This window comes from Rhipicephalus sanguineus, chromosome 1, assembly GCF_013339695.2.
Source record: "Rhipicephalus sanguineus isolate Rsan-2018 chromosome 1, BIME_Rsan_1.4, whole genome shotgun sequence".
NCBI lineage: Eukaryota > Metazoa > Arthropoda > Arachnida > Ixodida > Ixodidae > Rhipicephalus > Rhipicephalus sanguineus.
Genome location: NC_051176.1, coordinates 195,809,977 through 195,821,994, shown reverse-complemented (window position 1 = coordinate 195,821,994; position 12,018 = coordinate 195,809,977). Strand labels below are relative to the sequence as shown.

General features: G+C 45.1%; 1 protein-coding gene across 4 annotated transcripts in view; it reads left to right on the top strand.

Moving 5' to 3' along the window:
* Window positions 1-4,000, top strand: part of LOC119381045 (nose resistant to fluoxetine protein 6) — a 71,548-nt gene extending 67,548 nt beyond the window's left edge. For all 4 annotated transcript variants that reach the window (XM_037649038.2, XM_049418594.1, XM_049418593.1 and 1 more), the window contains exons 14-15: window positions 1,544-1,686; window positions 2,488-4,000. In XM_037649038.2, coding sequence (XP_037504966.2) covers window positions 1,544-1,686; window positions 2,488-2,715 — 371 coding nt within the window. In that variant the 3' untranslated portion in view covers window positions 2,716-4,000. The remainder of the gene's footprint in view (window positions 1-1,543; window positions 1,687-2,487) is intronic.
* Window positions 4,001-12,018: the final 8,018 nt, after the last annotated feature.

The following is a 12,018-nucleotide window of genomic DNA, read 5'->3' as shown; positions in this document are numbered from 1 at the left end:
TAAAATGACAAAAAAAAAACGTAATGCTAATAGAGAATTTTTTCACAAGAGACAGCCATCGAGGTGACAGAGTGAGCGGGGTGATGAGTTTGCAACGTGAGAAAGCTTCGCGTTTAATATTTCACACGAACCAAATTTTTCGAAAATACAACTTATACGCGCCCTATTATTTCGAATATTGCACCTGATGTTTTCCGTGCTGGATAGCTACTTGGCTATTCGCGTCCGCGCGTCGTCGTAATCGCGTTATTTAGTCGCTGTGGTGGCTGATTTGTTTAGCGTGGACCAGTGACCCTTCACTGAACTGAACGTGTGCCACAACGCGCTTATACGATAGCATGCTGTTCATTTTGTTTGAAACACACGTGCTTGCGAATCTGTCGGGTGGCTTGTGCGCTTGTTAGGATATAATTATGAAGAGGTAACAGAGGCCAGATGCGTGCGACTAAAATTTTCTGCGAGAACGTGAATGGCGCTAGCCCCATGAAAATGGAATAATTCGGAATAAGCGGTGAAATAAGTCGCAAGAAAAACATTGGGAACCAAATACTCGTTTAGTAGATAAATGTCGTTTTGTCACGCACGCACGTATGTGGCTACGCATGCGCTAGTTTTAACACTAAGCGCTGCATAGAGCGGCCTGTAAGCGAACTTTCATAACATATGGGATGAAATAACAAATAGGTGAACGACCCCACGTCATTTTCCCAGTTGTTTTCAGTGTAGTGATTCAATATATATATATATATATATATATATATATATATATATATATATATATATATAATATATATATACATATATATATATAAAACCAATCCGTTACACATATATAGCCATTGCGCAAACGCGAACAGTTCAGTTTGTTCTGGAGCTAACGCCAGCCACCAGCGAAAAGACTCGAATGTTCGATGCCACATGTATAAATGCCGGCGTGCCTAGCCGCAGATCAGAGTATCGACAGCCGACGCCCTGTTCGCCGCTATCAGTGTACAGCGTGTATTGCTGTAGTTTGAGTTTTCATTTCCCGGGCACAGGTTCGCCCAAATAAAGAGTTTCATCTTGAACACGCCGACTGCTGCCTTCGGTAACGTCACGACCACGTGCCAGTATCTAGGCTAGAAACAGACACTACCCCGAGAGATGATCTTTACTTTTGTGTTCATTGGTAGCGTGGTCTTCACCTGTGCCCGATATCTTTCTCTTTAAGTACAATGTCAGGGACGACTTACAACGAAGTCAACTGGTATCCGGACCTGTGTTTGTGGAACCTTCCTATTTATTCGTGCGAATAAAATCAACTTTAGATGCGAAAGGGCTTATTTACAATACCTTAACTCTATTCTTTGCATATAACCTTTCTGATACCATAACTAATTAATCCAACCAGAAAGAAAATTTTGCCGTGACGTTTAGCTTCCGCGCCTTGACTTAATTCACGGAATTTCAATTCACGGTCTCACTAACCGTACAGATGAGCGCGGTCATAGCAGTGTCGTAACACCCGGGTGCTTCTACAATTTTCGTATTTTTGTTTTCGCAGGCGTCGTCAACAAGTTCCTATCGTGGTCGTTCTTCGTGCCGCTCAGCAGGCTCTCGCTGGGCGCCTACCTGACCTCAGTGTTCATACTCGCCATCCGAGTAACGTACCGGCGAGAGATCGCCGAGTATCACCACTTTCCCATGGTGAGCATCCGCTGCTGGCAGCGTCCGAAATGAAGCGAGTACATCTGCTTCGTGACACTAAGTACCAACTAAGAAGAAACCACGCTCTTGTAGTTGAGTGTGGAGAGAAAATGTATTCCATGGCCATACTCGAAGACGTGGTTAAATGACGCTAAAAAAATAACAAGAGTCTGGACTGAAGACGAGAAAAATTAGGGAAACTGGGAGCTCTCATTTGAGTAAAAATTATGTGTACTTAACACGCTGTTAATGAGAAGTAAGCGTAAAGCAAATTTATGCTGTTTTCTTTAAACTTCTCTATGCTAATATTTGGATGAAAATCAGTTCGCGATAGGCCCTATGTTATCGATAAATAAAAAATGAAGTTAGAATGGAAGGAAACACAACTTAGTTGAAGCCAAACACACAACCTCTCCTTACTATCTCCATGCATGATTCAGACAAAAAAAAACGAGGAAAGAAAATTCGAGGTCTACCGTTTAAATGCCAAATAGGCTTAGGAAACGTGTCACAGTGTGCACCAAATTATCCTATAATTATGCGAAAGCACAGTTTAGAACTTCGCGGGCCAGTGAATGAAAGTTCCTGAAAAGAGAAAAACTTTGAGAAGGACATGTTCTCATTACGCTGAGTGAAGTGCGAGTAACAAGATCTGGAGGTTTAGCACGACACTTCTAACACCTAAACTAAGCAACTTTGAATCCACGGAAGGAAACCAACAATTGTGTTACCTCCCACGCATTTGCCATGGAACGCCTATTAACGTCTCGTTGCGCTTATGCTTTTTTTCTTGTTCCCCAGGTGATGCTGTTTTTCGGCACGACAGTGCTCAGCTACATGGCTGCTTACGTGCTCTTCCTGGTGATTGAGTGTCCGGTCGGCCTCGTCGAGAAGTACATTTTTATGTCAAAGGCCGTTGTGGAGCGGCATTCCGAGAACGCCGCTCACGCGAACGGCGCCTTCAACGGCTCTGTGGAGAAGATGACGCCGGCAGAGAAGGAGAAGCGATTTGTGGTCGAGCGCTTCTGAGGGTAGGAATACGCTAGGATTTGAGAATACTGAGAATACCAGATGGCTTATGACGGCGTTGAGAATCGTACAATTTTCAGTGCAGCCGTTTCGCGGAAATGCGGAGCAAACGCTCGCGCCACGAAGGCACTTCCGTCGCCCCATCTTAGCAATGTGAGACGCTTATCGAGGAGGCCTGCCAGTTATTGCGGGTTATAGATCCTGCTTATACTGGATGAAAGGAAAGGCAATTACACACGGCGCTGCGAAAAGAAAGTAACTCGTTATCTTTGGAGTTGAAAAGTATGCAGCTGAACGTTTTTTTATTCATAGTTGAACGCTTTATTTATGTTTGATTTTGCAGCTCCAGCTTCTTTATTCAGCTCTAAAAATAACTTTGTTAACCCGTGCCGTGTTTTGTTGCATCTTGTAGCGCCCTCCTTTAACGCTACATTTCGCTCTTGTTTAAATTTTCGGAATCCCTACCTCTGTGAAATAGGCGATAGAAACGCTCAATTAGACCACACGACACAAAACATCAATGAGAAGGGGGATTGTATTGCAATAGGCATTTTGCTTCAGTGTTTGTTGCTTGAGGCAAGTGCACTCAGAACATAAAACAAGAGAGCGAACGAAACCCCTTAAGAGTTCACGCTTGGCGTTTGTAGGGACATCTCGATTCGCGAGGGTGTGCCCCATTTCCGATCGGCATATTCGCAAGATTCACGCTTAGACTCCTGCAAAAGCAGATACATAAGAAGTGGCTTACAGAGGCGCAATGCGTTCCGATGCTCTTGAAATGGGTTCGTGTAGAAGCAAAGAGGTTGTCTATTCGATGCATCGCACATTTAGTGCCAGCTGATCATTGTGGAAGTTTTTGTCCTTTTTTCACGGCTTTATTCAGGGGCTCAGTGCGCGTTTCCTACAGCCTCGCTGAAGCACATATAGGGCGAGTCGCGATGTCGGAGACTTTGTACTCGAGTGGGGCCTACACTGTAAATCGTTGCTACCTGTCTACCTCGGTCACACGCTGAGGCCCCTTGACGTGACAGATGGATTTTATTGCGCATGCGCCACAGGTTGTTGGAAGTATGTTTTCTCAACGCCCCCTTCAAGCGACCGGGCACCTAGCCAGAAAGATGCCTTCTTTGTCTCCATGAAGACAGTAATACTTGTGATTATTCTAGTTAAAAGCCATCAATAAATCAAGCACATCATCGGCATCATCACGAACGACGCAACGCAAGCACCTTCATTTTAAATATATAGGATATATTCACTAAATAAATACTTTATCATCCTCGTTTGTGTCTGACTGCTGACTCTTTACTCGTGCATTCCCGAACAACATCACCAACAAATATCTAATGTCCGCCGAAATGAGAAGTTGAACGCTCCATGGATGGGCGTGACTAGTCCCACTACTGTTAAATGTTCTGTTTACCATGCTGCTTTTCATGGAGTGTTGCAATTAGCTTTCACTTCGCGGGCTGGTGACCATCACCACACAGTTTCATGCTCCGCTCTGTTATAGTAGGTGAATCCGTTATGCAATATTTATCCGTGCGATATCTATCAAGATGGAAGTCATACGGGAAAGCAAAAGGTTAACCAGACAGAGCCAGGTTTGTTACGCTGCACTTGGGAAGCGGAAATGGAACTGAAAAATCAGTAGGAGGCGTATCATTTGCACTCTGCACGGACAAAAGAGCTGCCTAGGAAGCAATAAAAGTGCATCAGTGTAAATAAGAAGTCTTATTTACACTGATGCCCCCGCACTGCTAATCATCATGAGAGGCCCGACCTGGGTCATGAGGCTGAAACACGCGGCTGAAACCGCAGCATCGTATCCTGGTAATCTCCCAATATTTGACAAATTTAGGTTCGCAGATGACACGCACAAACAAATCGATGAAACGGGGTAATGAGCGACTTCAAGCTCCCTGAAGGACTGAGGCGGTCTTGACTTGAAAGGACTTTTTCTGAAGAATAAAGGAGAGCCATGCTTCTAGTGAAGGTTTTTAAGCGCAGTACTGAGAGCACCGAGCACTTGGAAATCCCATCGGGTGGTCAAGGTCTGTACATTACCTGGAAGTGGGTCAATGGCAGACATCAATGACTTCAACAAAAGAACCAGCTGAAAAACTTGCTCAGAGCTTGACTGCTGCCAATGATGCAAGTCGCAGAGCCATGCTCCGGGATAATTTTGATCACTGGAATTCTTAGACTTGGTTGGTTTGTTTATGGAGTTCAACGTCCTAAAGCGACTCGAGCTGTGAGAGACAGTCGTAGCGGAGGGCTCCGGAAAATTTCGACCACCTGGGGTTCCTTAACGTGCACCCAAATCGTGCAGCACACGGGCCTCTAGAATTTCACCTCCCAGACTTCATCTAAATCAAAGTACATACACGTGCGTTATTTCAGTGAGCACGAATCGCAATACGCCCGTCACATTAAGGAATTGCACCCAAAACCAGAATTTGTTCAACAGTGTGAGCAGACTTTTCATGCATGTTTGTAGGCTTTTCCAGTGGCTGATTAGCCACTACTGCAAAAGCTGATTGGAACATACGCAGGTGAACTTACTAAAAAACTGGCCAGGAAGTTTCACGATAAGTCCAAACACCGTGCACACACACACACACACACACACACACACACACACACACACACACACACACACACACACACACACACACACACACACACACACACACACACACACACACACACACACACACACACACACACACACACACACACTACATACATACATACATACATACATACATACATACATATATATATATATATATATATATATATATATATATATATATATATATATATATATATATATATATCACACAATAGAGATTTATGTAAGATGTGGAATGAAGACCAGCATAGGTCTTTCATGCGTTTCACTAATAAGCCATTCGACATGACCACCGACGTACAGAAAATCAGACATGTCATTATTCTTTGCACTCACATAGATTAACAGGAACGAAAGAAGAGCCATTGATCAAAAAGCTTCAAAAAAAAAAAAGGTTTCGCCAGAATTCATCTCTGTGGACGTTATGCACTTAGCATTCAAGCAATGTAATTAGACGTTATCGTTCCACAAGAGAAACGAGCCGTATTAGCCTTGTGCCGCAACGGGCTTCTATCTCGCGCTTCTGGGGATGATGATTGTCTTTTAGATGCGAAGTATCTTAAGGCGGAGCTCAATCCGGTGGTGGTGGTGGTGGTGGTGGTGTGCGGCGTGACCACCCTTACTGCGCATGCGCATACCCTCTCCACACACCTCCTCTCAACTCCCCCTCTCCCCTTCCCCTCTCCGCTCTCCCTCTCCACATTCCCTCTCCACTTTCTCTCTCCCCTCCCCCTTTCCACTCTTCCTCTGAAACGCGGGTTAGACATGCCGAAATTCTCTCCTGCGCAACGCCGCGACGAGCTCGAGCGCATGCGCGTCCCCTACCCCTCTCTCTCCTCTCCTACGCTGACCCCCTCTCGCCCTACGACGCGTGCAGCGTTCCTCTTCGCGTTCCACGACGCGAGGTCGGTAGCATGCCCAACGAACGCCAACGGAACGCGATCGTGCAAGTGCTCCGGCTTCGCATCGCCTCATGGTCCCCTTTAGCGGGAGATGGTGTAATTTTATTGGCATCCTCTTTCGTAACAAGATGGCGACAAGTAATCATGCTGTCTGCTAGATCTCATCAGGTTTTACTACCTCCATCATTTTTCCTTCATTGTCTTTCTTCAATAAAATCTCTGTCGGTACAGAAACGCAAACACTAACATGCCACTTTTAGTTAGCTTCTCCACAGAAAGACCCTATGTGTGGAGAAGCCTGCTTACGGTAGTTTACAAAATGCATTGGGTAGAAGTATTATACACAACTAACGAAACCGACAGACAATTAAGTCAAGGAGAGTATAGGGGACCATCCCTGTGGTTTTCTTAACTGTAGCGTAATTGAAAGTAATTAAAGTGAACGAAAAATCACCCTTTCCGCCGGTGGGATACGAACCCACTTGTCGGTTTATTTAGTTGTGTGTGATACAGAAATCGAGCACCTCGGACAATTCCCCTACTTTCGCACTTAGGTAGAAGTAAAACTTCAGTCGTGACTTATATCTTCTTGAAACGTCACGTCTACAACATCTGAATGTTTCAGCCGGAACATCCATAAATACTGTGTGACTTTGCCCGTCAGACTACAGTTTCACGAAGCTCTGTCGCTGAAGTAATGAATAAATCAGGCTAATGCGAAACGCATAAAACGCGCAGAGAAATATTTCAGTGGCGACAGTACTAGGGGTGTGCGAATAGTGAATTTTAGAACCAAATCGAATACGAATCGAATAGTGATGACATCGAATCGAATACGAATACAAATCGAATACTGTTCGAATAGTTTTCAAATAGTCAGTCAACCATTTTCAAAGCAGCCCTAGACTAGTAAGGTAACAGTTTTCAAAAAGGCCCAAGAGTTCCGCAACATTTTATTTGAAACAACTATTCACAAGATTTAACAAAGGAACATTGCGATTACTTTTAGCGCATAAGAAATACCCAGATTCGAGCATCGAATCGAATATAGCTCTATTCGATTCGTTATTCGAAAGTTTCAAATATTCGGACAGCCTAAGACAGTACGAATGCGGTTGATAGGTGAAGGCGGCCATTGCTTGCATGACAACGCTCCAACCATTATGGCAACGTGGCATATGTTCAGCTAAACGAAGCTCGCACTTGCCAAATAAACTTTCAGCAATATCATCAGATATATATATATATATATATATATATATATATATATATATATATATATATATATATATATATATATATATATATATATATACACACAAAACAGCAGATGAATAAGGAAACTGCAGCTACTTCACGTCCTCTGACATCATTACCACGGCAGCAGGAGACACCGCAATCCTCCCAATATAAATGAGTGCGCCGAAGCCTTCACTCTCAGGGTCCGCGTAATGCATGCCGTATTTACTCGCATAATTAGCACCTTCGCATAATTTGCACACACCTAACTTTTAGCCAGGTTTACGGGGCAAAAAGTTTACCCGCATATTGGCCTGGCGATGCGCTTACGGTAGTGAGACGCTACAGAGTACACAGGACACGGGACACTACCGTAAGCGCATCACCAAGCCAACATGAACCAAGTAGCCCCTTTCGTCGCATTACCCGCATATTTTGCACTCCCCGTTCCGGCCGAGCCTGCGGCGCGTGCGCGCACGAACAAGCAGATTTAGGACGGGCGCGCAGGCGCACGCTCTCATACAAGAGAAACGGGTTGCGAGCGCATAGTCCTTTGAATGAATGAAGCATTGATGAAGGACTATAGTCGGTGACAACCTAAGAATAAATATAAGCTCCGCCCACGAGGCCGCATTGCTCATATTTTGCATGCCTCCGCTCTACAAACGAAGTAGTTCCTAAACAATGGCAATACTTTTCACTTATATAAACCTTATTTTGCAATACTGCGCTGATATTGAAATAAAGAAAGCAAAGCTAGATAAAATAAATTGTGAAGGCACGGAGTTCACCGTCAGCATAACAATATTTGTGTTGTTTAAATCGCACCCCCGCCGCCTTCATCTCGGAGTCTATACGAAAAAGTAATGTACATCTCAAAGGCGATGTTTCTGAGCAGTACCTAATATGGTATTAAAACAAAGAATGCTAGATTTAACATAAAACTTAAAATAAAGGAATAATTATTTTACGGTTTAACAAAACAAAACAGGGACATTTATCACGTTTCATAAAGTCGCTTGTAATTTTTTTGCGAAACTCTCGCCGCCAGTTTTCTTCACTGCCTGCTGTAACTATGGCGACTGTGACTCAAAGCGAAGTATGGCGAAGTGGTCTGAGATCGCCTTTGCGAATTTCGACTCTTGTGTTGCCGTAAATACCGCATTTGCGTATCTAGTCGCCGTGCTTGTAATCGTGTTTTGGAAGACGCCAAGGCTTCATTTGACGTCTTGCTTCATCGAAATAAAAGCATGTTGCACACATGGCGTGTAACTGTGGGGGTCATTGCGTGCGTTGCCGTTCACGCCAAGGAGGTGCACGCGGCTAAATTGGCATTGACTAAAAGCTTTACGTGGAATTGTTTCTCGCTTCGACAACTTGCACTGGAACTGCCATTACCCCTTAAGCCCTTGAACGTTCAAGTTTTTAGTTAATTTATTACTTATTTATTACATAACCGCGTCACCCCAGTGGGAATTACAGCAGGGGGGCCCACTTTTGCTAGAAAAAAGGGGCCCCTACCTTCTATATATGTGTGTGTCTGTGCGAAGGTATATATATATATATCTATACGCAGATTGTGAAGAGGCTTTCATCGGTTGCCGTAAGACAAACAGGAAAAGGATACACGCTTCTCAAAAGCGTTTATTTGTCAACGTTTCGATCGGAGACCGATCTTTATCAAGGGAATGTTTACGAGGCTTCGATGCGCTTTTATAGCATCGTCCTCCGTGCAGGTAGGGCGACAAAAAAGTAAATAAGAAAAAATGTAGAAATGAAAAAAATCAGGAGGCGAAAAGATGACAAATATACACTCGCACATAGAAAAAGCACGTGCATCCTCGAAGAAAAAAAAAAGGAAAACATATAGATGTGTACATAGGTAATCTCGGTGGACACAATCAGTAAGTACATTCCTTTCGTGCATTGTCAAGTCCGAGCTCTCCTGCTCCCCCCTCCTCATTTGTTCTTGAAGCATAGTGAGGGGGTGAGGCTTCAGTAGAAGGGATAAGCGCTTAAAAAAAAAGGGTCTATGCACTATAAGCTTCACGAGTTTAATATAAACAAATTATCACTGCGTAATACATGCCCACAATACACGCGAAATGCTAAAAAACGCACGTTAGACAAAAACACGGATTCCAAATATGATAATGTGAAATATGATGCAACGCCATTAAAAACAAACGCTTCTTTTTTTCACTGAATAATAGTTTTAGCGGCGTCACTTCACTTACGATCACGATCCATGCAATTGACGTGTCACAGCGAGCGCATCATTTCACGGTTCGTAAACAACTATTGCGTCGCACGGCGTTTCTCATTGCAAGGCGTTCGTGCATCGAGCGCGATACTTACGCGACGGGCACTTCAACCTAGCAGATGATTCGGGGCTGGTGGAACTAAATTCCGTTGATACGACGCAACTGCGCCAATAGGCACACGTCACATAATCACAAACGCATCAGATGACCCCAATTATCTTCTTATAATGCACACACCACTGCATATACTCCACACCTGGTTTGTTTACCTTCGCATTGTGTTGCGCTAACGGGTTATGTTGGTCGCTTTCTTTCTCTCACGCTTCGTCCGCACATACGTCGTTTATATAGGCGCAGAGCACGGCGCATATCACAATAGATCACCAAGATTCCCATGTCGCGAGCTCCAAGCAACACACACACGCGCACACGTGGCAACGCTAATGCCATGGCTTTTGCGGGCGGTAAATCGTACACAGACGCGCACATTCCGACTTCACTTTCACCTCACTGCACACGAATGAACGCGACGACAATCGCCGGTGTGGTGACCCTCAGGCGATATGCTTGATGTATCCGAGCGATGGAGGGAACACACGCCGTGTTGCAACTTGACGCTGCCGAAACGACGGAACGCGCTAAAGCGTTGTAAAACACTCCGAGCTGCTGCCACTTCGGTGCACTTCCAACGCGGCACAGTCACAGGCTTCTACTGCATCGGATGACGACCGGCGAGGACGATGCTGGGTACGTGTGAATAACAGTAGGAAATAGCATCTTCTGGAAGAAACAAACACCGCAGGAAATTCGAAATGAGGGATCTCGTTGTCGGTGCAGCGGTACCTCTGGTACCTCGCCTCTCGTCGCGAACGGCGCCATGCTGCATTTTTGATTGGTTCGTCTTAACTGTTACGTCAATGTAAAGATCGGCCGTAGTTGGACGCGCATAATACAAATGGACAGCGGTATAGTTTACTTTTTATTCTTAGCTTGTCACCGACTATAGCTCGACACTGTCTGGGGTAAGCGACCAGGGGCTTTGCTGCGACTGCCATCACTGTTGGTGCTCGACAGTTTTAGAGGCCACTTCGTAGACAGCGTTAAGGAAAAGTTGCGGGACATGAGGACCAATATGGCTGTTATCTATGGCGCCCTATAACATCTATCCTACAGCCCTTGGTTGTATTCACTACGTGCTCAAGATGTACGTCGAATGGATGACCAGCGGAAAGCATGGGCTCAAACCCACAGGGAGAGTAAAGAGGTTGCCACGGCGCGTGGATTCTCTCAGCGTGGGTTCTGGTTTCTCCGTGCATCGTAGAGTAGAGTTTCAAGTAAACGGGGCTGTCGGAAGTGCTTGACAGAGCCGAGAACGATGTGCACTGGGAGGCCGGGGACGGCGGCCGCGACGTCAATACCTAGTCGAACTTCTCAGCCGCTCATTCCAACTACACCCCGACCGGATATGGCTGGTGCAAGTAAGTGTTCTGTTAAATAAATGAGTACCCATCGTTTGTACTGTGATACGTTATTTTCTTTTATTGTGTATTCCGCGTTAGGACTATATATTGCACGTTATTTCGAATGTATTCGCGAAATCTCTGCGTAATTTGCGCAACCCCCTTTTGAAGCCCTGAATTCGCGAAAACAAAGTCCTCAAGCTATGCGAGTAAATATGTTAAATGCCTACAGAAATTATGGCTGGCTGATGTTGGTGATTCTAAGGCGTCATTCGCGCCGGTGAAGGATAATGCTCCGCGGCTTGCGACTAATGGCCGCGAGATCGAGCGGAGTCGCCGCCTGGCGGCTACTGGCTGAAGCGCGCCTAGTGTGGATTGCTTCATGCGTCGTCTGCTAGCCGCGTTGTGTTTGCATGTGCGCGTACGTCATGCAGGGCCTCAAAAGGCGGTTTGTTCCGTTGCGTTGGTGCAATTTTAACCGCTCGTACGTATGCCTAACACAATGTAAAGAAGCATTTGGCCTTGATCGGCTGTATATGTACTGTAATAAGATCACTGAGTGCACTTGTCGAGAGTGCTGTGTGTGGTCGTCGTACCATCCGTTCACGAGAGTCATATTAGTGTAGGTGCCGCTCTGTGGTTCAAGCGCATTGAAAAGTGCGCTTGGCATTGTCCTAAAGATGAGAAGTATTAAATCTCATGTGAATATAGCCTTTTAGCGGCTCGGTGGTTAAAAAAAAGGCTCTCGTGCACTTCCGCGTTGTAGTTAGGTGTATAACTTCGGGACTGTCGTTTGTAGG